This window comes from Leucoraja erinacea, chromosome 21, assembly GCF_028641065.1.
Source record: "Leucoraja erinacea ecotype New England chromosome 21, Leri_hhj_1, whole genome shotgun sequence".
NCBI classification, from domain to species: Eukaryota; Metazoa; Chordata; class Chondrichthyes; order Rajiformes; family Rajidae; genus Leucoraja; species Leucoraja erinaceus.
Genome location: NC_073397.1, coordinates 27,743,738 through 27,769,601, shown reverse-complemented (window position 1 = coordinate 27,769,601; position 25,864 = coordinate 27,743,738). Strand labels below are relative to the sequence as shown.

The window sequence follows — 25,864 nt, the reverse complement described above, 5'->3', positions numbered from 1 at the left end:
AATGGGCATTGCAATTGGAGGTGGGCGCATCCAGGCAAAGGAGAGAAAATAGTTTTCATCAATTGCTTCAGAAAATATTTAACATAATGCATTTTTTTCCACAGTTCCTTCAAGGACCATGGGTTAAAATATTTATGATAATATTGGTGGATAGAGCACACCTAGTGCTAGGCAAAAATAGCAGAGCATCCTAAAAGATAATTTAAACGCTGAAAGTACTTAAAAAACAGTTTGGTGTACCACAGGTAGCCATTTTGAGAAGACAACATTTATCTCCATATTTATTAACACTCGAGGGTGAGATAAAGACTGTCAAATATTTTTCCATCTCTAATAAAAATGTAAGTAGAGTCATAGCGCCTGTCATACAGCGTGGAAACAGGCCCATCGGCCCAACTAGCCCACGCCGGCCAACATGCCAGCCACACCAGCCAACAAATATGGAAAGAGGAAAGTCCATTTGATCTATCAGAGTTAACATCTTCACAGAACATAGTTCACTGCATCTCAGACATATTTCTTTGAATTTGTGAAGCAAAGATTTGTAGGTCATTTATGATATATTTTGTAAAACCTATGCATCAAATGTACGTATTGCACAGAATATACCGCAAACAAACAGTCCTGTTCAGAATTTATACTATGAGTTTCTTCTAAATTTTCCCCACGAGAATCTGTCAGATTAATCCTCGATTCTTATCTCCATTAAATGCTTCCCTAGCTTATCTTTACACTGATACCATTTACATGAAGCATTCCCTGTGGTATTGACTTATGTGGAAAGGTTTCCAGCTTATTTCTTGGTGACAATCTTTGATTGAAATGTGAATATTTGACTATTATTCTAATTCAGAATGACAGTCAAAATCTTCTTCAATAACCTCCTGCTTGTTTCTGGTCATTAAACCATCAAACAATAGATACAAACCTGGCCTTGCAAGAAAGTAAAAAGCAGTACTTAAAAAAGCCTGCATTTAGAATAAAAATAAGTGTGGAATCAGTACTTGCTGGAGCTGACAGAATAATTGCACACGCCTTCATGAAGCCAGCTAAGTAATCCACTTAATCTAGTGTATTGTGCATATGTTACTCTGTGTATGTGTGTGTGTGTGTGTGTGAGTGTGAGTGTGAGTGTGAGTGTGAGTGTGAGTGTGTGTGTGTGTGTGTGTGTGTGTGTGTATATGTGTATCTATGTGTACGTGTGCATGTGTATATATGTGTGTGCATGCTAATACACTTTAGTGGATTGTGCATGTGTATATGTGTTTGTGTGTGTGTGCGTGTGTGTGCGTGTGTGTGCGTGTGTGTGTGTGTGTGCGTGTATGTGTGCATATGTGTGTGTGTGTGTACACATGTGCATGCCTTTTAATCTCTCCTACTCTAATAGACTTATTACAATTTCATAAACGTCTTAATTACAACTAAAACATGCTACTACAAGTGTTTGTATGTTTCTAAAACAGCAACAGCAGCCAGCATGAGAAGGGAATACCACAAAGTGTTAATGTGTCACATCGGAATATTTGAATTTTATGATCATACAATGGCACGTTGCCTGATCGCAGAGAAAGTCAGTCGTTCTTTCCTGAAATAACTTTCAGATGAACAGTAATGAGGGTCATATGACAAATACTTGCCATTAATGCAGCCTTTCAGTCTCTGCAGTGCAGGGAGCCAAAGTGCGGTATTATATTGCTTAGCAACGTGACTAGCAACCATTTCAACCTCTGTTGCAATGTTTTTGTTTACATTTTTGTTTCAGTCTAACCTTACAGAGGGTTACAGTTCATAGGAGTAGCGTCGAGTGGCACCATTGAAGGTTTGTTTAATGATGAAGATACAGTCCTGTCATCCTTTGGCAATGAAAGCGGAGGAGGCAGAGTTAGACATTCTTCCTCCTGCTTTCTGCAAACCTGCTAATTTGCTCGTTGTTGCTAAATTGTTGCTAACAATATGGGCTTTTCATTACATGGCTCCCCTCCCCATTTCCACTTTCTGATCTCATTCTGCCACTTAAAGCTTCTTTAGTTGAGTGTAGTTTCGAGATACAGCACCGAGTCTGCACGGACCAGTGATACCCGCACATTAACACTATCCTACACACCCTAGGGACAATTTACATTTATACTAAGCCAATTAACCTACAAACCAGTACGTCTTTGGAGTGTGGGAGGAAACAGAAGATCTCAGAGAAAACCGATGCAGGTTACAGGGAGAACGTACAAACTCTGTACAGACAGCACCCGTAGTTGGGATCGCACCCGGGTCTCCCGTGCTGCGGGCTCTGTCAGTCTCCCTACCTGCTTCCACTACCTGCAAAACTCCAGCAACCACCTGCAACCTCCGGCAACCATCTGCAACCTCCACCCTGCTTAGTTTTTAGTTTTAGAGATACAGCATGGAAACAGGCTCTTCGGCCCGTCAAGTCCATATCAACCATCAATCACCCCTTCACACTAGCTCTATGCTATCCCACTTTCTCATCTACTCTCTACACATTAGGGACATTCTTTTTACACAGGCCAATTAACCTACAAAACCGGCTGTTTGGAATGACATCAAGACTGTTTTTCTGTTTATTTCAGGAAGACAGGACACAGTGAAAGAGGAGTGTCCCCGTTGTTCAGATGCATATTGTCTTTCTAAGAAATGAAGTGATTTTGCTTTTTGACCACCTCAAGCAATTTCGAACTACTAGTAATTTTGAGGCAGTACAGTGCAATGGGACAACAAAAAGGGACTGGACTCTGGAGAGGTGGAGTACTAGATTACTTCCACAACCCACACCAAAGTTGTCAGTGATAGACACAAAATCCTGGAGTAATTCAGCGGGTCAGGCAGCATCTCTGGAGAACACGGATATGACCTTTGGGGTTGGGACCCTTCAATGTCAGCTGCCTTTGCAATAAGGAAGTTTTATCTCAGCTTTGTATTTCCCAGTGGAGCTGGGAATCTGTACAGGGATCATCGTAGAATTGACATTCTTTGAGCTCCAATATAATCGCTGGAACATTATTGGTGTTGACCGCCCACTCTGCCAGTGGTGTAGCTTAGTTTACTTGAGACATACAGCATGGAAACAGGCCCTTCAGCCCACCGAATCCACGATGACCAGTGATCACCTATTCACGCTAGTTCTATGTTATCCCACTTTCGCATCCTACAGACCAGGGGCAATTTATAGGGGCCAATTAACCTACAAACCTGCACATCTTTGGGATGTTGGAGGAAACCAGAGAACCCGGAGAAAACCCACGCAGTCAGAGGAAGAAAGTATGAACTTTACACAGACACCGATCGAACACGGGTCTGGCGCTGTAAGGCGCAACTCTACCGTCGCGGCACTGTGCCATTGTGTCACCATTTGTGCATGACTTCAAGAAAAAGGAAGGGAGAATAGATGAATTGCAAAAAAGGACTATACATACCATCAATAAAAAAAACTAAACATGTTTGCGCTATTTTGGAGTTTTACACAGACAACGCTAAAAATATATCCAAAATTGCTGTGCGACTGGGATGCCAATCAAACCCATAGGGCGTGTACAAATGCTAAGTGATGTCCATACACTTTGCTGTAAAAGGAGGTTCAATTGAAACATACTCCCGAACACTAGCTTCTACCAGATTTGGAGTTTTGGAGTATACCTGCACTCCTCTAGTTGCAATCTATGAATGGTCTGGAGAAATCTGTATCCTTGCAAAGAAAGCTTTGTGTTCTCAAGAGAAAGAAAAAGATACTGTGGTTAAGGAGATTTCCTGATTTTTTTTATTTGGGAAGTGAGCAGAGCCAAGAATTAGCCACAATTCTCTCCCTGGCACCCATTGTGACAACGGCAAACTTACAACGCATCACTTATCCACAAATTAAAATGTTGCCGAACCTATTAATTAGGTACCAAAGGAAGCAAAATTTGTCAGCGATCAAGCAAGATTGAGGCTGTGAGATTAACTGGATGGCAATCATCGAAGACTTCACTATTTATCAATGCCCTATTGAAATAGTACCGTTTTCTGAACATAGGTAGGAAGGACCTGCAGCTGCTGCATTAAACCAAAGAGTGACACAAAAAAGCTGGAGTAATTCAGTATGTCAGGCTGCATCCCTGAAGAAAAGGAATAGGTGATGTTTCAGGTCAAGACCCTTCTTCAGATCTCAACCGGAAACATCACCTATTCCTGGTTCTCCAGAAATGCTGCCTGACATGCTGAGTTACTCCACCTTTTTGTATCTATCTTCCCTTTTCTGAACAGGTACATTTTTGAGCAGAGAGATAGAGAATATGGATAGTTATAACATCCACCTCATTTATACTCTGTACTTTTCCATGGTGGAGGGAATTCATATGGAAGTGCAGGGAGACAAACCTCTGGGACAATGTTTGGTGGGAATTAAAAAAATCCCAACCAGTTACACCCTTTGACAAACAATGCCATAGGAAATCGATATGCTTTCAGCATGGGAAAGCATTCGGGCATCACAATGTGGTTCCAGTCAGCTTTCCCTGGGCTCACCGCCCCATCATTGGATCTGTTTACCATTCCCAGTTTCAATCCTGGACACACCCCTGTGGCACCAATAATTTTCCCAACTCCATTTCAACCCATTTGGTTTTGTTCATATTGTTTTGCTAACTGAGCATGCCATAACATTTCTGCGAAACCACAGTCTTATAATACTCGAGTTGAGTGTTACCTGGTTATTTGCTATTATGGATTAATTGCTGACACGTTAATCCTGAGAACTTATGGACTTAATTAGGCAGCAGTTAAGTCTGGTGCTGATCTGCTGCGGGATCGCTGGCACACACCCACCTGCACCATAAGCAAATCTTTGAGTAAATCCATATGTCCCGAGTTAATGTGGGGCAAAAGAATGTTGCCAGTCTTAAAGTCAGGATTGCTTCAGTTTGAAGTCTCCCAGCTCTATAAGAAATTAATAAAATTGAAAGAGGGATGGTACAAAAGATTAAATCAGCTTTGGCTCACTTACATTAGTGCAATTTTTAAACCCCTAAGTGGATAATAACCACTAGTGCTTCAGAGCTGGTGTCCTAATCATCATGATTTTCCTTGGTTTCTTTTGCTTCTTACTTTAGTTTAGTTTATTTAGAGATACAGTGCAGAAACAAGCCCTTCGGCCCACCGAGCCCGTGCCGACCACCAATCCCCGCACACTAACGCTATCCTACACACACTAGGGACAATTTACAATTTTACCAAGCCAATTAGCTTGCAAACGTATACGTCTTTGGAATGTGGGAGGAGACCGGAGCACCCGGAGAAAGCCCACCTGGTCACACGGAGAACGTACAAACTCTGTACAGACAGCTCCCGTAGTCAGGATCGAACCCCGGTCTCTGGCGCTGTAAGACAGTAACTCTACCACTGTGCTACCTTGCCACCTGTTACTTAAAAAAATATATTAGATATTTCTGCCAGTTATTAGTACATTAGAGGAGATGTATCTCACCTCATTTGGTAAAAGCAGGATGATTTCATTGTTAAAAGATGGCCAACTTACACCATTTAATCATGCACTGCCTAAAATTGGATTGAGGCCTTCTAGCAGACATCTCTGAATCTGGCAGGAAACTGATTAATTTACACAGGACACATTAATTTATGCAGGAAACTGATTAATCTACGCATAAATAGATTAATTACCGGTATGCAAGAATCGGATTAATGTACGCAGGAATCTGATTAATTTATGCAGGGAACTGATTAATTTATGCAGGGAACGAATTAATTTATGCAGTGTGTGTTCAGGATCGATTTCGTGCACCGTGTTCTCAGTAAATTTGCCAACTAAGAGGAAGAGATGCAAAAACGCTGAGTTTAATATTATTTATATGGGGGTAGGTAGAGGAAACTCCACAAGAATGTTAGCCATTCGGCTTTGCTTTCCTCCTTTGTTAAGTCCCTCCATCCCTACATCCACCCTCACGATTCATGCCTACTCGCAAATTGCTGCAGGTTTACTGCAAGCAACTGAGCTTCTCCCAATTCCCCAACCTCAACAGGGTCATGGTCTTCCACTGAAGTCATTAGCTGGTAAGCTTTACTATGTATCATCTCCCTTAATCTTCCTTCCAATTCATAACTTTGATGCAAATTTGCTTGTGTGATTTCCTGCCGTTTGTCTATTCATGAACTATTTATTATGGAAAGCCTTCTCAGCTGTGGAAATTTACTAGAATGTGCTACTGGCATGAACCTGACCCCAAAGGAAAATAAAATATTGCAGACACAGTCCAAGAACCTCAGACCGTTATAACCAGTGTGAAACTGGTACCACTGACCGCCACCCATTCCTACCACGGTAGCATCTTGCCCGATGCTGTAAACAACAAGTTGGGAGGTGTGGAGAAACCCCCTGTGTACAAAACGTCCTCTGTGTGCAAAGTATTTATCCGGTTAACTGTATTGACTCTGTGAATGAGCAACGGTGGTCCTTTGAAATCAACTCGCATCCTGCTCAAAGTCATCTATTGCCACGGTAAACAAATTTCAAAGCACCGCTCGCTTGTTTATTCATTTACTCTGTTTCATTTCAGGAGACTGCTGGAAATGTTTCTGAAATTAACTGCAACTTATCCCACCATGCCAACGCCAAAATAGCCGAGGTCTTAAGGCAGCAGAAATTTTAAAAAAAGATCATGAGGCGCAGTGAAGTGGAGGAATTTATGGGGACGGTTCCAGGGAGTGGAAGTCCCGCTGAGTGAAGACTGCCACTGAATGTGGATTAGATTAGAATGGGAGGCTCAGGAGGCCAGGGTCTGATTCATGGAAGCAATATTCTGGCATCTAGACTCGAGAAGGTTGCAAATATGGGAAAACTAAAGTTGCACGAGAATTTATAAAAGAGAAAGTGTTTTGATGCAATTGGGGCAGAAGGCTAATTAAGTATTTCAACCAATAAAGTGATATAAGCAATTGAAACTTTGATAGACACAAAAAGCTGGAGTAACTCAGCGGGACAGGCAACATCTCTGGAGAGAAGGAATGGGTGACGTTTCGGATGGAGATCCTTCTTCAGCCATTCCTTCTCTCCTGAGATGCTGCCTGTCCTGCTGAGTTACTCCTGCTTTTTGTGTCTATCTTCGTTTAAGCCAGCATCTGCAGTTCCTTCCCACACAACTAAAGCTTGATTGCCTATAAATTGGACAATTTTGTGTAAATTCTTTTGGTTTTAACCTTATGTTTGCCACAGTAGATCAATGCCATCATTTCCAAATGAAACTGTACAGAGTGTAGGTTGTCCACGTTAGCACGCCAGACAGTCCCAATGTCAGGTGCATATCTATTATAAGTGGAACTGTGGCTTTTTCCTCCCATTTCAATGCCAATTATAGCACAAAGCTGAAATCCACTGTGCAGTCACACATCTCTCTACCATGCATGTTCCCCTTTGTCACACTGGGCCTGTACTCGCTGGAGTTTAGAAGAATGAGGGGGGACCTCATTGAGATACAGAATAGTGAAAAGGGGTAGATAGAGTAGATGTGGAGAGGATGTTTCCACTAGTCGGATAGTCCAAGACTAGACGTCATAGCCTCAGAATTAAAGGACGTTCTTTTAGGAAGGAGATGTGGACACATTTCTTTTCTCAGAGGATATGTGAAATTCTTTGCCACAGAAGGCCGTAGAGGACAAGGCAGTGGATATTTGTAAGGCAGAGATAGATAGATTTTGATTAGTACAGGTATCAGAGGTTATGGGGAAAAGGCAGGAGAATTGGGTTAGGAGGGAGAGATAGATCAGCCATGATTGAATGGCGGAGTAGACTTGATGGGCCGAATGGAGAATTCTACTCCAATTGCTTATGATCTTATGATCTTCTGACTGAATTTGGGACCTGTCTACGTCCATCCTGAATCTGATTGTCTCCTTTGTGGCATCCAGGATATGTAATGGTGCTGTCCGACTGCTACAGTGAAGTGAGTCTTCCAGTCTACTATGTGGAACCTTATCAATAAGCTTGCTGTGGTCCATGTAGGGGAAGGAACTGCAGATGCTGAAGATAGATACAAAAAACTGGAGTAACTCAGCAGAACAAGCAGCATCCCTAGAGAGAAGGAATGGGTGACGTTTTGGGCCGAGACCCTTCTTCAGATGAAGACGAGACCTTTCTTCTTAAGGTCTGAGACACTGGTCAATCAAAAGAAGGCAGGGGCCAGGTACAAGCAGCTGGGATCACGTGAATCCCTGGAGCAGTGCAGTCTTAATGTCTTTGGTCATCCAGGGGTTCCATACTCCTGCCCACCTCGTCTTTTACACTAACACGAACATGCAGACAATGAACTCACGTTATCTCACTTTGAAAAGCTTCCCAAGCAAACTGCGAAACAGTGTGAAACCTGAAATTGGCAGAAGGTCAAATCTACTTTTGCAAACAAGGTCTGTCCACGCAGATTGGTGAACCGCCTGGCCAATGATATATATAAATCTACAGCTCGATCGGGACAATGTGATGCAAATACTTTTGGATGTAAAACTAATTCATTAATGGATGTAACTCAGCGGGTCAGGCAGCATCTCTGAACCTTGTTCAGACTGAACATGTTCTCCAGAGATGCTGCCTGACCTGCTGAATTACTCCAGCACGTTTGTCCTTTTGTGTAATCCAGCATCTGCAGTTCTTTCTTTCTGCATTTTTTGAACATTTTCCTTGCCATTAAAATTGTCAATTAGAGATGTTATTTCTGCCCTGCCCACCTGCTTAATTTCATTGGGATAACTGCAATGACGGTGTCATTGATCAATTGCAAGACAGGAGAAAATGAAGGTTGCAATTATAGCTTGTTAAAACTTCGTCATAGAACATTAAAGAGTGGAAACAGGCCCTTCAACCCAACTTGCCCACACCGACCAATATGCCTCATCCACACTAGTCCACCTGCATGCATTTGGCTCATAGCTCTCTAAATTTGTCCAATCCATGCACCTACCTAAATGTTTCTTAAACGTTGCAATAGTACCTGCCTCAATTACCTCCTCTGGCAGCTCGTTCCATACACCCACCACTTGCGTAAAAATGTTATCGCTCAGGTTCCTATTAAATCCCCCCACACCTTAAACCTATGTTCTCTGGCTTGGTCTTAATTTTGTTCGGTGTTGGTAAAGCTGCAAGTGAATCTGGTTGACGACTTATTCCAATCACATCACCTCTCATTCAGGCATCTTGATCAAACTATACAAATGTCCTTTTTATCAACCTCATTCAACTTCAAGTTCCATGAAGGCTATTCTATTCCAAAATATGATGATGTTTGTTGTATCAATGGCTGTACCTTCGTAACACAATCATGTCTTCAACTGGTAGCTGTATCTCAAGGTCCCTATCTGTACATTTTCTTTGCTTTGTGGCTGTTCAACTGTGGAAGTTCACTGCAATGCTGAACATGTGGGTGGCATCTGCTTGTTTTCAGGTACAACATTTGTTACTGTGCGTCAGTTGCTGTGGTTTAGAATTTTCCATACCAGAGTGAAATGCTGACAGTGCAAATACAACGACAACTGATCATCTTGCCTTGCCTTGCCTTGCAAAATAAATCTTTGGATTTTGATGGGGCACGTGTTAACCTGAAAACACGTTGCTCTATATTTGCAGAGATGCATCCAAAGGAAAGTTTACCATTTTATTACAAGCAATTATGGGCTGCACAGTGAGGCAGTGGTAGAATAGCTGCCTTGCATCGTCAGAGACCTGGGTTGATCCTGACTACTGGTGCTGTCCGTATGGAGTTTGCACGCTCTCCCCATGACCATGTGGGTTTTCCCCGGCTGCTTCGGTTTCCTCCCACATTCCAAAGACGTACAGGTTTGTTGGTTAATTTGCTTCTGTAAATTGTTCCTGGTGTTCCTGTTCATTGTGCACTTGATGGGCTGAAGGGCTTGTTTCCACCCTGTAACTCTAAACTAAACTAAACTGAACTAAACAATTCAAAAAGCAAATCTTATTGGATTTTGTAACCCCTCCCCCCCTCAGATTTATTCTAAATAATTTGAAACAGCAAAAGGTTGGTCACATATTTTAAAAGCTAAATGTCTCACCATTACTCTTTATCTAACAAGTGAACTGAAAAAGTGCAGAATTGCACTGTTACTTCAAAGTGCAGCCCCATGTACCGGCCGACCTCAGGCCTGTCTGTCTGTGGTTTTGACTGCCAGATTGAGCAGACAGTTCCACACGAGTGCTTACACACACACGCACAGAACCTCCACATCCACCAGTTAAACGTATTGAGCCCCCCGCCAGCAGTGTGCACACTTTCAAGAAATTTAAATAAACTCTGAGCGACACAGTTCAGATAAATCTTCACATGAAGTAATCCTGGCATGAGAACATGTCTGAAAGAACTGCATTTTTGGAACTCACATGTGAATTGGCCATCATTTCCTATTTATTTACTTTAACAGTAAATCAGAGGTGGTGGGTGTGAGAGGGGGTGGATTCACTATGGAATCTCAAGATGCCTCCCAGCAGTGAAATGTCCAAAACCAGGATTAGCACAGGATTACTACCTTTCCTTGATCATCGTTACTTTATGCATATCTTTCATTCATTTGTCCTATATCTCTCTATAATCACCGTCTATATCTCTCGTTTGTCTTTCCCCTGACTCTCAGTCTGAAGAAGGGTCTCAACCCAAAACGTCACCTATTCCTTTTCTCCAGAAATGCTGCCTGTCTCGCTGAATTACAGCAGCTTTTTGTGTCTATGTTCGGTCTAAACCGGCATCTGCAGTTCCTTGCTACACACAACCACAGATTACAATGAGCCCTGCAGCATCAAAGAGCTTAATGGGCTTCTTGAGCACTTTACGAACAAGGTATACGAGGCATTAGTATTATCCTCCATATTGGGATAATTCAGACTATATTTTCTAGGCTGAGTATTCACCCCAAGCCTAGCTTGGTATCACTAAACCACAACCTGACATTCTCTGTGAAAGTAGATTTCAAATGATCACAATGCATATTTAGATATTTCTGCATTCTGCATTTTTACTTCTGATATGTGTTATAATTGGATGAACAATTTTGCTACGCTGGTTAGCTGAACTAAAAGATGCGATTCACCTAAATTCAAATTTTGCGACTCCCATTCTGACAGCCCGAAAAGAAAATGGAAGTTGTTTTGTTGATTAAAAAGATGCACAATTTTTGCACCACAGATAAGAACTTTGTTCTCCTTCTTTTGAAAGACTCCGAATAAAATCAGTGGTTTGGTTTATAATGCAGATGCCCAGCCAGATCTTCCTATCATCATTTAAGAACATCCATCAATGTCAAATTTTGATATCTTTGGAAGAATTTGGCATTACACATCCCAGTATCAAATAACACCAATCACTGAATAAACAGGAACTTAGATAAACTCATTATATTTTGGACACAGAAAATCCATTGAGTTGTCAGTGACTCATAGCAGCAACTATGCAGGACATGTAGAATATGGGCAGGCCCAGTGAAAACATTAACATATCATTCACAGAGCACAATGCTTTTGACAGATTGTGAACTGGATAAAAACACTATCCCTACAGTTGCTATTTTGTATTTTCCAGTCATCTCATCAGAACCCTCGTCTAACTGGCAAGTTTATTACAGGCATCAGCACTCACTGAACAGAAATCCCAATGTGGCTTTCATTACGGAATTAAACACAAAATTGCTGAGTGTCAAAATCTACCTGTAAACCAAATCCTCATTATTTTCACTTTAGTTGGAGAAAATGATCAAAAGGTTTCACGCTTGGCACTGCTGCAGTGAATAAGAAGTACGGCAGATAGCTGTGCACAGCGGTTTACAAGAGCTGTTTATAGAGGGGAAGCCTTGTTAAGCAATGCAACAAATTTCTGCGACGTGCCATGCGCACTTAATTTTTTCCATTAACTTCAGCCACTGCGTTTGGGGAGATCGGACATTTTGGTGGCAAACAGCTGAAAATAGGATGGGGAGGGTGTTGTGAGGAGGTGTGGGAGCAGCGATGAGCCCTGCCAGATTGGCAGGGCTTCTGGTATGGAAAAGAATGCTCTCAAAGGTCCCCCTACAGAATAAGAGTGAGTTAAGCCAGCAAGCCCTGCCAGAAACAACAAACAAAACGGCTTTCCCCATCCTTCCTGGGCAGTCAGCTCCACTACATTACAACAGTTGCCATAGAGCTGGCTTTGCTATCATAACAAATTTGATATGTCCAGTTATAAAAGAGTTCACTGTATTTTGCAGACTTGAAAATTGAATTTTTGTTTTTTCACAGCCCCGGCTTACCTCTGTCTGGGTGTTACAGACAGGGACTCCCTGACTTAAAGCTGCCGTTTCTTTTCTTTCACTTAAGTAAGCTATTTCTGCGACCAGACCAGATTCTCTCACATATCATGTCCCCTGAATGTAACCATATCTCCAGTGAATGCTCAAAAAAAAAACAATCTACGATACATTAATAAAATTTTATCCCATTTCTTTGTCAGCAATCAAATCTTCGCTACATACCTGATTAAAGTGCTCCAGCCTTTTGAAGAAGTCCCATGAAGTTTCTGTAAAAAAAACTCAGTTTCACTGGTGCAACTTAATTTAGTTGGCCCTCACATCAAAATGTGGTTGACTTCTATAAAACTGTAATAACTTTCTTTACCAATTATCCCCACAACAATTCATCCATTATGACAAGGCTGGAATACCTAAAATGGGATCATTTCCCCCCTCTAGCCCGCCTAGGTCAATAAAAGTAGACCTTCTTTAGATAATATGAATTAGGCCAGTAATGTACATACTGCAACCTGTGTGAAATACACTACAAATACATTAATTAGAGGTGTGATTTGGCCTCGATTGATCTACAATATATAGACTCGACTTAACTGGTTTAAAAGATTCAGTTAGATGAACAGCTGAATTAAATTTATTCTTACAGATATTATATTGCAGTGTTTGCAAAGTTAACTCGTTATGTGATTGGTTTGAGGTGTGGAAAGGCAAATTCAACAAAATAAATATGACAGAATACAAAAGCCAACAGCAAGTGATACCGCCAGCTTATGCTCACAATAGCAGCATCTTAATGGGTGATCGATGGGCAGCATTGACCTGGTGGGCTGAAGGGCCTGTTTCTATGCTGTATCGCTAAACTAAACTAAACTAAGCATAAAGTCTTGTCCATGAGTACAAGAGAGACCCTTGCATCATCTCACAATTGTTATATTCTTTGACCATGGGTGTTCTGCACGTCAAATCCACTTGTCTCAACTTGCATCATATATCTTGATATTCCTATCCACTACAAATCTAATAGATTTTTTTAATTTCAACTAATTCTGGATCCATGAGAAAGAGCACCAGATTCCTACTGGCCTCTAAATGCTTGTGGATTTCACTCCTATTGGGTCAGGCCTCATTTCTAGATTGAGTCTTCTTATTTTGGATTTCTGTACTAAAACAAACAACTTTTGGATCTTGCTTATTATTTTTCCAGTTTACTTCACCATTTACCTCTAGTATAATTCTGGTAAATTTTCAAAGCCATATCTACCTTCAAAGCAAAATTTCTCTCCATTGCATTCCAACCTTCCAATGTTGTTGGCCAACATACTTGCAGTAGTTTTCAGAGGTACTCAAATCCATTTCCACGATTGGTAGGGCTTGAATTTTTAACACGTAGCATACCACTTATATGGGTGGCCCTACAGCAAGTTCCATGGTCAAACATGCACAGTAATATCAACATTGTGAAAGCGCATCTTTAAACTATTCCCGTGATTCTCATTCAATATGTGTGGTTTTGCAGATGGTGTGGGCTACTCATTCAGAAGAAGGTATTCATTACACTTGTGAAGTTGACTTTTGTTGCTTGCCTGAGAGTTCTGCTTCTGGGAATCCCATGGACTTTGCAAACTCATTGTCCCCTCCTCTCCACTAGCCAATGGCCTTGCCACTGAGCACACCATCTACTCCGCACTGATCCTCTTCAGCAATCATACCCACATCACCACCCATCAGTAGATCAAACAATACCCCCTCTGATCATAAGGCCGACCCTTGCCACTGGAGCCCCTACCACAAGCTGTCACCTATCCATTTTCTCCAGACATTTCACTGATTTATTGCATCATTCTGTGTCTATCTTTGGTATAAACCAGTATCTGCAGTTCATTTTTATTACATCTTGTCTCTCCTGCCTGATGCCCATTACATCTAGCCTGACCCATGGACATTACCATATTCTCAACAACTTACAGTAACTCCAATTTCTGGCCCAGATCTTGACAACTTCCCAATCTCTGTCCAGATGGTCTACACTGCCCAAAAAATCTCCAACACAAAATATAGCCATTGCTGTGTGATTCACTAGCCACATCAGAAGGTTGCTTCCTACTTCCCCCTATTAAGGCCAACCTTCTCCCATTGATGTGATTGATGGATCCCCTTCATTACTCTGATTATTGTCAATACCCACAATTACCAAACCAACACTTTCCAACCCCCAGCAGCCTGTTTTATAGCTGCTCACTCCCAATGACTTGGACCTTGAGATTCTGATTCCCTGCCCGAAACCTCAATCCTCCCAGTTCAAGACTTAACTGTTTAACTTTGCAACAGTGGACCATACTGTGGAAGGACCTTTGCATTCACAAATTATGCGAGCCCTATTCTGCAACCTAATGCTGTGTAGAACTCTCCAAGAAAATATTGAGGGGGCTACTATGCACCACTGTATATACTTCAGTATGGTCTTTGCAACTTTGGACTTTAGACTGTAAACGATAGAGATGCAGCGTGGAAAGAGGCCCTTCGGCCCACCGAGTCCGCGACAACCAGCGATCACCCCGTACCCTAACACTATCCTACACAATAGGGACAATTTTTTTTTTACAACTTACCAAAGCCAATTAACCTGTATGTCCTTGGAATGTTGGAAACCAGAGCACCCGCAGAAAACCCACGCGGTCACGGGGAGAACGTACAAACTCCATACAGACAGCACCTGTAGTGGGGATCGAACCTGGGTTTCTGGTGCTGTAAGGCAGTAACTCTACCGCTGTGGCACTGTGCTGCGACTTCTAGGCCTCAGTCTCATTTCATTATGAAATCATTCAATATTTTGGTTATTTTTTCAGATTCAAAATAAAATTAAACAAAAAAAAAGTGATTTGGAAAATTAAACATATCTGATTATTTGGAAAGGAAAGCTAAATGTGTGGACACCATATAAAGATATGTTTTTTGACAATTTATGCAAGAGTCTGGAGTTCTTGATTAGTATGGGTGTCAGGTGTTATGGGAATAAGGCAGGAGAATGGGGTTGAGATGGAAAGATAGATCAGCCGTGATTGAATGGCAGAGTAGACCTGATGGGCCGAATGGCCTAATTCTGCTCATAGAATTTATGAACTTGACGTGATGGTACCTTCAGCAGAAACATCGCCTCGATCTGAGTTTAGTACAAGGCGTTAATTTGTAAGGAAACTGAACCAAGAGATAGAAATAAGTATTCAAGGGTTCTTATGAGGATAAGTGCCATTTAAACTGACTGCTAGCACTTATTAAAAAGGCTGCCTGGTATTTAGTCAGAAGCAACTGCACATGAAATGCTTCTGGTCTGTGGTCAAATGCCAAATCTTTTACTTTTGCATCCAAGGAAAATTCAAATAATGGTAGTCAGCAATTAGACCCTAAAGTGCCTGTTAAAACTGGCCTCTCAAAAAGGGGATGCTTTATTAACCCAGTTGTATTCCACATGTTTCCATCCTATCAGTAAAATAACTCCAAAACGGTTTAACTCTGCTCCTAGACTGTTCATAAGTTGATTAAAAAAAAGGAGAGAATTAGGCCATTCAGCCCATCAAGTCTACACTGCCATTCAATCACAGCTGATCTATCTCTCCCTCCTAACCCCATTCTCGCACCTTCTCCGCATAACCCCTGACACCAGTACTAATCAAGAATCTATCTATCTATCTCTGCCTTAAATATTTCCATTGACTTGGCCTTCACAGCCTTCAGTGGCAATGAATTCCACGGATTCACCACCCTCCGACTGAAGAAATTCCTCCTCATCTCCTTCTTAAAAGAACGTCCTTTAATTCTGAGGCTATGACCTCTGGTCCAAGACTCTTACACTACAATAAACATCCCCTCCACATCCACTCTATCTATATAACCTCTGACCTAACACTCATAATGTGAACCAATTATTTATATTTCAAGACTTGAAGGTCCAGTACCTGACAGAAATTGTTCTTTAAACATTGCTGCCTTTTAGGATCTCACTCTGACTTGTTTTCCCACAGAAAGTGTGGCATTTTGAATTACGTGGAATAGATTTAAAGACATCTTGTTACTTTAGTACCATAACAGTGCAAAATAAAAAAGAATAATAATGTCCAGATGAACAGGATACAGATTTTTGCCCAGAGGTGAATGCCATTTCATGAAAAGAAATGAGAAAAGAGGGAATAAAATGCAAATATAAAAGGAAATTAAAAAGAGGGAAAAAATTGGTTTACAAAACCTTTACAATTTTAAACAAATCAGCAGGAAAGAGGTAGACTTCATAATAGGAGCTAAGGAGCTAATGTGAACATTTCATTGCAAATATATAACTTGGAAAAGCAACTGATGTGAATCTGGTGACATACATCCAATTATATTAAAAGATTTTCAGAAAAAACGTAACATTGGGAGTGTGGATAGAAGCATTTTTATAGCAAAATAGGAACAGGGAAAATGGCAGGTGCCATAACATGGCTTAAAGTAACGAAGCATTACACCTCGACATATGGTTGCGATGTTAGCTATGGTTTTGTAGACACTCCCAGAGATTCTTATTGAAAATGGATTTTCCTTAGTGGAACACAATGAATGGAGTTCCCATCAGGAACCGGAGCTTCTGGGGTTGAAATGATTTGCTCAGATTATCTCTGAAGATCGGTTCTGACTTGAAACATCATCTGTGCATTTAGTCATTGAGTTATAGGGTGTAGAAACAAACCCTTCAGCTCAACTTTCCCATGCCGACCAACATGCCCCATCTACACTCATCCCACCTGCCTGTGTTTGGCCCATATCCCTCCCTCTAAACCCATCCTGCCCATATTCAAAATGTTTCTTAAATGTCGTAATACTACCTGCCTCAACTACCTGCCTCAACTACCTGCTCTGGCAGCTCGTTTCATACACCCAACATCCTTTGTGTAAAAAAATTACTCCTTAGATTCCTATTAAATATTTCCCCGCTCAGCCTAGGTCCCCTGGTTCTCGATTCTCCTACTCTGGGCAAGAGACTCTGTGCATTTACCCAATCTATTCCTCTGATGATTTTTGTACACGTCAATAAGATCATCCCTCATCCCCTGCGCTCCAACGAATAGTACCAGCTTGCTCAACCTTTCCCTATAGCTCTCAAGTCTAGGCAACTCAGCTCTCAAGTCCAGGCCACGTCCTCGTAAACCTTCTTTGCACCCTTTCCCGCATTCTTCCATATAACATGGTGCCCAAAACTGAACCCAATACTCTAAATGCGGCCTCACCAACATCTTATATAACTGCAACATGACCTCAAAACATTACCTCAATACACTGACTGATCAAGGCCAATGTGCCAAAAGCCTTTTTGACCATCACATCTACCTGTATTGCCACTTTTAAATATCTGCAACTATTCACCCACCCACACCACATACACTGCATGATCCAGAGTTCCTGCAGCAGTCTATTTTTTTGGTCCAGGTAAACTAATATGCATGATGTCCTTGACCTGATGGTCCAAATGATAACAAATTAAAATAAGAAGGTGCGGAGGTAAAGGATGCGTTTCAGCATAAATTTCCAAAATGACCTTAACTCTGGAAAGGTGCCAATAAATTGGAAACCTGCATATGTAACATTCCTATTCAAGAAGGAAGACAGGAAGCAGGAAATCACAGGAGTGTCATCGTAGCATCCCTCATTGGGAAATGTGCTAAAATCCAGTTTTGAGTAAGTAAGTAGCAATCACATTCGAGATGGTTTTATGAAAGTGAAATAATTACAAACTTATTGGAGTTTTTGCAGAGTGTAATACATGAGGATATCGTGGAAGCCATGCATTAGAATTTCCAAATGGCAATCAATAAGATGTCACATTGAAGGTGATTGCACAAGGTTGCTTTGAGGGACTATGTATTACCATGGATTGATGACTGGCCAACTAACAGGAAATAGAGAACCAGAAGGCACAGTGGTGCAGCGGTAAAATTGCTACCTGACAGCGCCAGAGATTAGGGTTTGATCTGGACCTCGGGTGCTGTCTGTGTGGAGTTTATACATTCTCTCTGTGACCACGTGGATTTCCTCTGGATGCTCCGGTTGGCTTCCATATCCCAAAGACATGCGGGTTTGTAGGTTAATTGGCTTCTGTAAAATTGGACCTGGTGTGTAGGATAGAATTAGTGTGTGAGGGACCGTTGGTCCCCGCGGACTCAGTGGGCTGAAGGGCCTGTATCCACACTGTATTTCTAAACTGAACTATAAGATAAAACAGCCATTGCATAACCAGTGAGGGGCCATAGGGATCAGTGCTGAAGCCTCAACTCTTTACAGTTTATATTCATGACTTAGACATGGGAACCAAAGCCAGATTTGCTGACTATCCGAAGTTGGATGAGAGACTGAATTGTGAGGAGGACAGAAAGTGGCTGGAAAAGGATTTTGAGTAGATCTCAAGGGTGGGTGCAAATTTAGTGGATGAGTTATAATGTGGGGATTTGTAAGGTCATCTCCTTTGGTCGGAAGAATAACTAAATATTGTTTAAATGGAGAGAGATCACAGAATGCCACTGCATAGAGGATCTGGATGTCTTCATACACGAAACATTTACAGCCATGGATTAGAAAATAGGAGTAGCAAATCCTATATGATTTCCCTTCTCTTTGATCCAATGAGCGCTGTGATTCCTGTTTCCTCCCTCCTTCATTCTCCCAAACGCACCATTTTCAAGCCGAGGAACTCAGTTAAAACCTAAAATTAAATAGGAACCACCCTGCTCTTTTATGCCAGATGACACATTACTCAGAACACTTGCAAATGAGTCATGGAGGATTTGAGAACAGTGATTTTTAATTGAATATACTGAATGCATATTTTCTATATTTATTGAATATATATTTAAATATGTACACACAGGTTAGATTTCCATTTTGAAATCTAGCCAAACAAAGTCCACAAAATGGTACACTGCAGGTTTAAATGCATGTGCTATTATAATAAAACAGCAAGATTTTACCATTAATACTACCATTACCACCGAGGTCTATCAGATTGTAAAACTCCAGGACTTACATAGCCAGCTTTACCACGAAAGCTTTACTAGAATAATAATGAGCTGTAGAAAGTTCTTTGAACAGAGCCCAGGTACAATATCACTTTGATCATCAGTCCAATAAGAGAAGAAAATGTCACTTTTAGTATCAATCTGTGAGCAATAATTATGCTCAAAATATGCATAAGAAAGTTTCAACAACCCTTTGAAAAATCCCAGATGAGATCAGATTAGGCAACATTGCTCATTTTAGCAAGCTATCCTATCTTCGTGGCATGAACTCAGAGGGCTCTGGATATGGAGCGTATTCAATATTCCTTTTCAAAAAAACATTTTGCAGTTAGACACAAAATTCTGGAGTAACTCAGTGGGACAGGCACCATCTCTGGAGAGATGGAATGGGTGATGTTTCGAGTCGAGGCCCCTCTTCAGGCTGGAGAAGGGTCTCGACCCGAAACATCACCCATTCCTTCACTCCAGAGATGCTGCCTGGCTCGCTGAGTTACTCCAGCATTTTGTGTCCATCTTCGGTTTAAACTAGCATCTGCAGTTCCTTCCTAAACAGTTTGCAGTGATTTGGCCGCTGAAGATAACATCGCAAATGGGACTAGCTTAGATGGGGCTACTTTGCTGGTATCGAAGCATTGGGCCGAAGGGCCTGTTTCCATGCTGTACGACTCTATGACTCTATGATTCTCCCCATTACTTCTACTTCGTCCAGTCCCAGTAGCATTTACAATGAATTAGAACTAAGTTAATCCAAACACTGGCACTATTCATAGCAAATTCCCAATTCTCCATTAAAATATCTCATAAATCATTGGTAAAGAAAAAAAGAAAAATTAATTTTCTAGTTTGGCCTCACACTAATGATTTGAAAAGGCAAGAGATGAAGACTACCTCAAATGAATTATTTCTGCTGCTGCCACATCAAAAACACAAGGCAATGTTGAAGCTGTTGCCAAATGATTTGCATTCCATTAAAATAAGCATAGGACTTATGGAAATGAAATGAAAAAATATAAAATGAAAAGGACATTATGATCACTTTGTAAACTGAAACACTCCATTGCTTCAATGCTAAATGCAAAAGTAGCAAATGGCTTAAGAGATAAAATAGCAGCAGTGTTAATTTTTTGACCCTATAAAAACCTATTTACATTAGGTGCATCAGTCAGAAGGCTTAAAGTTAATCTTCAGATTATTATTATAATTTCTCAGCATTAATGAACCACAAAAGAAATAAGCCTCTGAACAACTGCATCAGTGTAGAGCGGCATGGTAGTAAAATATTAAACAGAAGCCTGGGTAGAGCCATGGAGCCATACAACATGGAAACAGGCCCTTCAGCCCATATTGGTCCATACCGATCAAGATGCCCATCTAAGCTAGCCACATTTACCTGCATTTGGCCCATATCCCTTTATACCTTGTATCTAGAATGTTCAAATCCCAAATTATGGATTTTAATTCAACATGAAGAAAATTTGAAATAGATATCAATAATGGTGATCAATTTGTCATTTGATTCACATGTAACATATGATTCACTAATTTCCTTCTGGGCAGGAAACTCATTGCTCTGACCTACTCTAGCCTCTATTGATTCCTGTGCCACAGCAAAATTAGGTTGCATGTCAGTTGTTCTTCAAAATGGCCTGGAAGGACCACTGAAGGGTGGCCAATAAATACCACCTTGCGAGGAAGTTCACATCCTGTGAACAAATGAAACCAAATCCATGAGAACCATTCATGTAGGAACGAACTGCAGATGCTGGTTTAAATCGAAGATTGACACAAAATGTTGGAGTAACTCAGCAGGACAGGCTGCATCTCTGGAGGGAAATGCCTGTCCCACTGAGTTACTCCAGCATTTTGTGTCTATCTATGGGAACCATTCATCTGTCTGAAGAAAGGTCCCACCCCTGAAACTTCACCTATCCTCTTTCTCCATGAGATGCTGCCTGACCCGCTGAGTTACTCCAGCACTTTGTGTCTATCTATGGGAACCAACATGGAAAATGCCATTCTACATTTTGTCACTTAACAGAAAACGTATATATGATATTAACAGAGGCAGATCAAAATTCTATTATTGCTAAAAGTAAGGAAAGTGTGTAAACTGCTAGAAATTGGTCACAACTGATCATTATGGGTATAAATGTTGTTTTGTATATGTTAGATTGCAATAGCAATCATTTCCATTTTGATTCAGCTCCTCTGGGAAATTGGCACGGACACTCCTAGCTATAATTCCCTGAGCATGGCAGATCTTTATTCAGAGTAGGGCACAGTGGTAGAGTTGCTGCCTTACAGCACCAGAGACCCAGGTTCGATCCTGACTATGGGTACTGTCTTTATGGAGTTTGTACGTTCTCTCCGTGACCTGTGTAGGTTTTCTCTGAGATCTCTGGTTTCCGATGACTTTCTAAATTTGTGTACCTTCTAAATTACATACCCTGCACAATAGTAAACATCTGCTTGTATAATAATAAGTGGCAGGAATGTTACAATTTGCCTTCCAATGTTTTTTTCTATGTATCCTTTGAGGTTGCAATTGGTAGGATTAGAAAGGATACACGTTGGATGGATTGGCAGAGAGAAACAAGCAATTGAGGGAGAATGGAAGAGGATTTGCAGGTGTGTCAGCCATGTCCTGTAAACCCCAACCTGATGTGGAACCGGTCTGCATGTACGTGTGTGTCTGCGTGCTTGCGTATGTGCATGTGTCTGTACACACATATGTGTACACATGTGTATATATACGTGTGTGTATGTGTGTGTGTATATATGCCTGTGTACATGTGTGTGTGTGTGTGTGTGTACATATGTGTGTACGTGAACGTGTGTGTATGTATATAGGGTGTAAAGAGGCAGAGGAAGGATAGAGGAGGGATTTCCTTAATAACATGTCTGCTTATGTGTGTTACATTTGGTAGGGACTTTTGAAGACAATCCCATGCCATTATAAGTTATCAGCCTGAAAGTGACATACACATCATTGAGTGTTGCTATGATGAAGTTTAGCAAAGGTTGAAGATTGCGTAAACAATGCCACATGGACTCAGCTGAGCTCATATGATTTTGGCTCATTCACCTCTACTTCGGGATGTATCCTGAGCTTTCCCTTTCCCTCCTCCAACAGTCCTCTCCCTGCTACTCGCATGCAAGAAGGCAGCTGCTTGACACCCTCTTTGCGCTACATTTAAATAAGATCCAGATGCTAATCTTTAGACCAAAGACTGCATTTTATGACTAAACTTTAGACTAAAGACTGGATTTTACATTTGTGTCAGTAACGCCACCATCCCCTCCACCCGCCTATCACTCTTGGGTCAAAGCTACACTCTTTTTCTCAGAAGGGTCTCGACCCAAAACGTCACCCATTCCTTCTCTCCAGACATGCTGCCAGTCCCGCAGGGTTACTCCAGCTTTTTGTGTCTGTCTCAAATTATGTTTTCGAATCCTCAGTCCGTGGCACATTAGTTTCAGCAAAGCACTGTAACATCATATTCTGCATCATTAAAAGTAATTAAGATCAAATCACTTCAATTAATGAACTTCAGAAATATTGCAACTATATTGAAACTGCTGCAGTCACTTAACTGGAGCCATGTACAAATGTCATTTATCAATGTTTACTTTCCCAGGTAATGAGTGAACTTTTAGAGGTAGAATCCAGCAAAGATAAACCTAGTCATAAAGGGCATTGGCTCAACTCACTAGGGACCAGTGCATAAGCCTGAGCTCATGTTGCTGATAGTGAACTTAAAACCCACAGGTTTAGGAGTAGCATCCTGATCCAAGGCCATTGGTTTGCAACAGAAAATAACTCATCTGTTCATTATCAGAATTAAAGGGCGCTCTTTTAGAAAGAAGGTGAGGACAAACTTCATTGGTCAGAGGGTAGTTAATCTGTGGAACTCATTGCCACAGATTGCTGTGGAGGCCAAGTCAGTGGATATTTTTAAGGCAGAGACAGACAAATTCTTGATTAAAATGGGTGTCAAGGGTTCGGGGGAGAAGGCAGGAAAATGGGGTTAGGAGGCAGAGATCAGCCATGATTGAATGGCGGATTAGACTTGATGGGCCGAATGGCCTAATTCTACTTCTGGAACTTGTGATCTTGTGACCCGAGTATATCACTATCTCAATTTCAATCTACCTCACTGTGATGATAATTGTAGCAATACATTCAGATGGATCAGCGCTTTTTACTTTGCAAAATCACATGCCAAATTCAGGCAAGTCGTGTGCATTTTGCCTTCAAGGATGGAGATCAGTGTGGGTTTAGAATTAAAATCCCACCCAATCCTGACTTGGCTACAGATAACGCAAACAAAGCCTGGCGACTTATATTGTCTTATTCCTCACCTTGATGCATAGTTGGGACTCTAGTGGGTTAACTAGGCTCTAAATAAAGTACTGAGCTTCAGTCCATTTAGTGGTGAAGAGCTGCCCAATGTTAACTAATCTGAGGCTGACGGTTTAAAACATTATTGACTCCTAGCTCAATCTGAACTATAAACTTGTAGTCAGATTCCATTAGGGAGCCAGGTTCAATAGACCTGATAATTGATCTTATTTGTGTATGTTTTGGAATACTTTTTGGAATACTAAAGGCAAAATCTACAAGGTGCTAGATTCAGATTCCCCAGACACATTTTTTTAAGATGTGCTAGATTTAGATTAATCTCGGATAAATTAATCAAATTAATTTCAAATACTGTGCTGATGTTCACTCTTGGCAGAAAGTTTTAATTGTACCGACTCCAAAAGTGTGTCAGTTTTCTCCATTAAAATAAAGACGTATGAAATAAAGAAACAATATCAAGAATCCACCATGTGGCTCCCTCACGCCTTCTGTGCTGCTCAATGAATATGTGGCTAATCTGGTCTTGGCTTCAGCTCCACTTTTCTGCCTGTTTCCTACAGATCTTAACCTGGATCATCTCAAGTCTAAAAAAGGATCCCGACTCCAAAAGTAACCTACCCATTTTCTCCAGAGATGCTGCCTGGCTTGCTGAGTTACTCCAGAATTGTATGTCTATTTTCCATACAAACTCAGGCTGTTGCCCAGATGGAATAGGAAGGTATTTGTGGATTGCTGCCCCTTTGTCCTCACTGTTGGGATGGCAGGATTTGCTCTCGTACCCATCACAACGCCCTAGACTATTGTCACCCATGTCAGGATGCTCTGGCTTCTAGCTCCAGAGCTGCTCCAAAGGGATCTACAACTTACTCCACTGAAAATCATTGGCCCTCCAGCAGCCACTGAGTTAGTATTGCATTGGCTGGAGCACACAGAAGACAGAGATTAAGTGAATCCAAAACACGTGAATAGTTGTCTTGCATGGGACATAGCATAACGTAAATTACAAATTTAGTCTGCAAGGTTTATTTTGTCGGCTTTCATTTTTGTGCTTTGGCCAAGTGGAGGCAGTGAAGGCCAGTGGCTGTCTAACATCTGGTCAACAGGGAATTTAGATTGTGGTTGCAAGATTTGCATTTGGGTAAGTTCTTGCATGAGTTCCTCAAGGACAGCGCATAAAGAAAAGTACGGTCTATAGTACCTTCTTTTGCTCCTTCCTTCTCCTGAACCTCTTCCCCTTCACCCTCCTCCAGCATCTACTCCTCGGATACCAATGAAGTTGGAGATGGTATTCAACAAAACACTAGAACTCTTGACACCTACTGTGCAGAGTGTGGTTGAGGAGGAATGTTGCAGTATATGAATGGCCTGCTCGAAGACACTGGGTTGGCAAATTTGGTTTTCATTGTACATTGCCCCAGTACATATGGGTTACATACGAGTTATTTCATCAATGACAAGTGGTCACTGCCAGCCAGTCTCGATTATGCCCTGTGTAGGAAGGAACTGCAGATGCTTGTTTATGCCGATGAAAGACACAAAATACTGGAGTAATTCAGCAGGACAGGCAGCATTAATGGAGAGAAGGAATGTGTTTCTTCCGAAGAAGGGTCTTGACCTGAAACGTCATCCATTCCTTCCCTCCAGAGACAGTGTCTGTCCCACTGAGTTACTCCAGCATTTTGTGCCTATCTTCTATTACGCCTTGGTGGTAGCAAAGCAACTAGACCAGCTGACTGCCACTGTATGAAAATATCAATAGGATATAAACATTATACGTCAAACATATCTTGGATATTAATGCAGACATCAATAAAAGTGGAATTTTGCTTGCTCAGCCTTCTTCCTGATGAACGTTTTCCTTCTGTTCCCCTATATTTGCATGCACTTTATTTCCCTCTACTGTGGGTTTTGAATAAACAGCTGGGTTTCCCAATTAAAAGGTAAGAATTAATAGAGCGAGGAGTTAGCTGATTGCTTGCAAGTCGAAGAGAAGGTGGATTTATTTTTCCTCATCTAATTCCCTTCGAGGGTAATTGCCAAGGAGCTTTCAATGCCAAGGAAGCTTTCCTCCAGATTGCCGTCCATCAAAAGCACCAAATAAGAAAAAAAAAAGAACTCACAATGTGATCCCACGATACTCATGACTATGGGTCTTTATTATTAAGATCTAAATGCCATTAAAGCA

General features: G+C 41.3%; 1 protein-coding gene across 3 annotated transcripts in view; it reads right to left on the bottom strand.

Moving 5' to 3' along the window:
• nfatc2a (nuclear factor of activated T cells 2a) overlaps positions 1–25,864 on the bottom strand; it is a 115,000-nt gene that overhangs the window by 13,278 nt on the left and 75,858 nt on the right. For 2 of the 3 annotated variants that reach the window (XM_055652464.1, XM_055652462.1), the window contains exon 10: positions 12,502–12,545. The exons of the other annotated variant lie outside the window; for it this stretch is intronic. In XM_055652464.1, the coding sequence (XP_055508439.1) occupies positions 12,502–12,545 (44 nt within the window). The remainder of the gene's footprint in view (positions 1–12,501; positions 12,546–25,864) is intronic. 3 annotated transcript variants of the gene reach the window in all.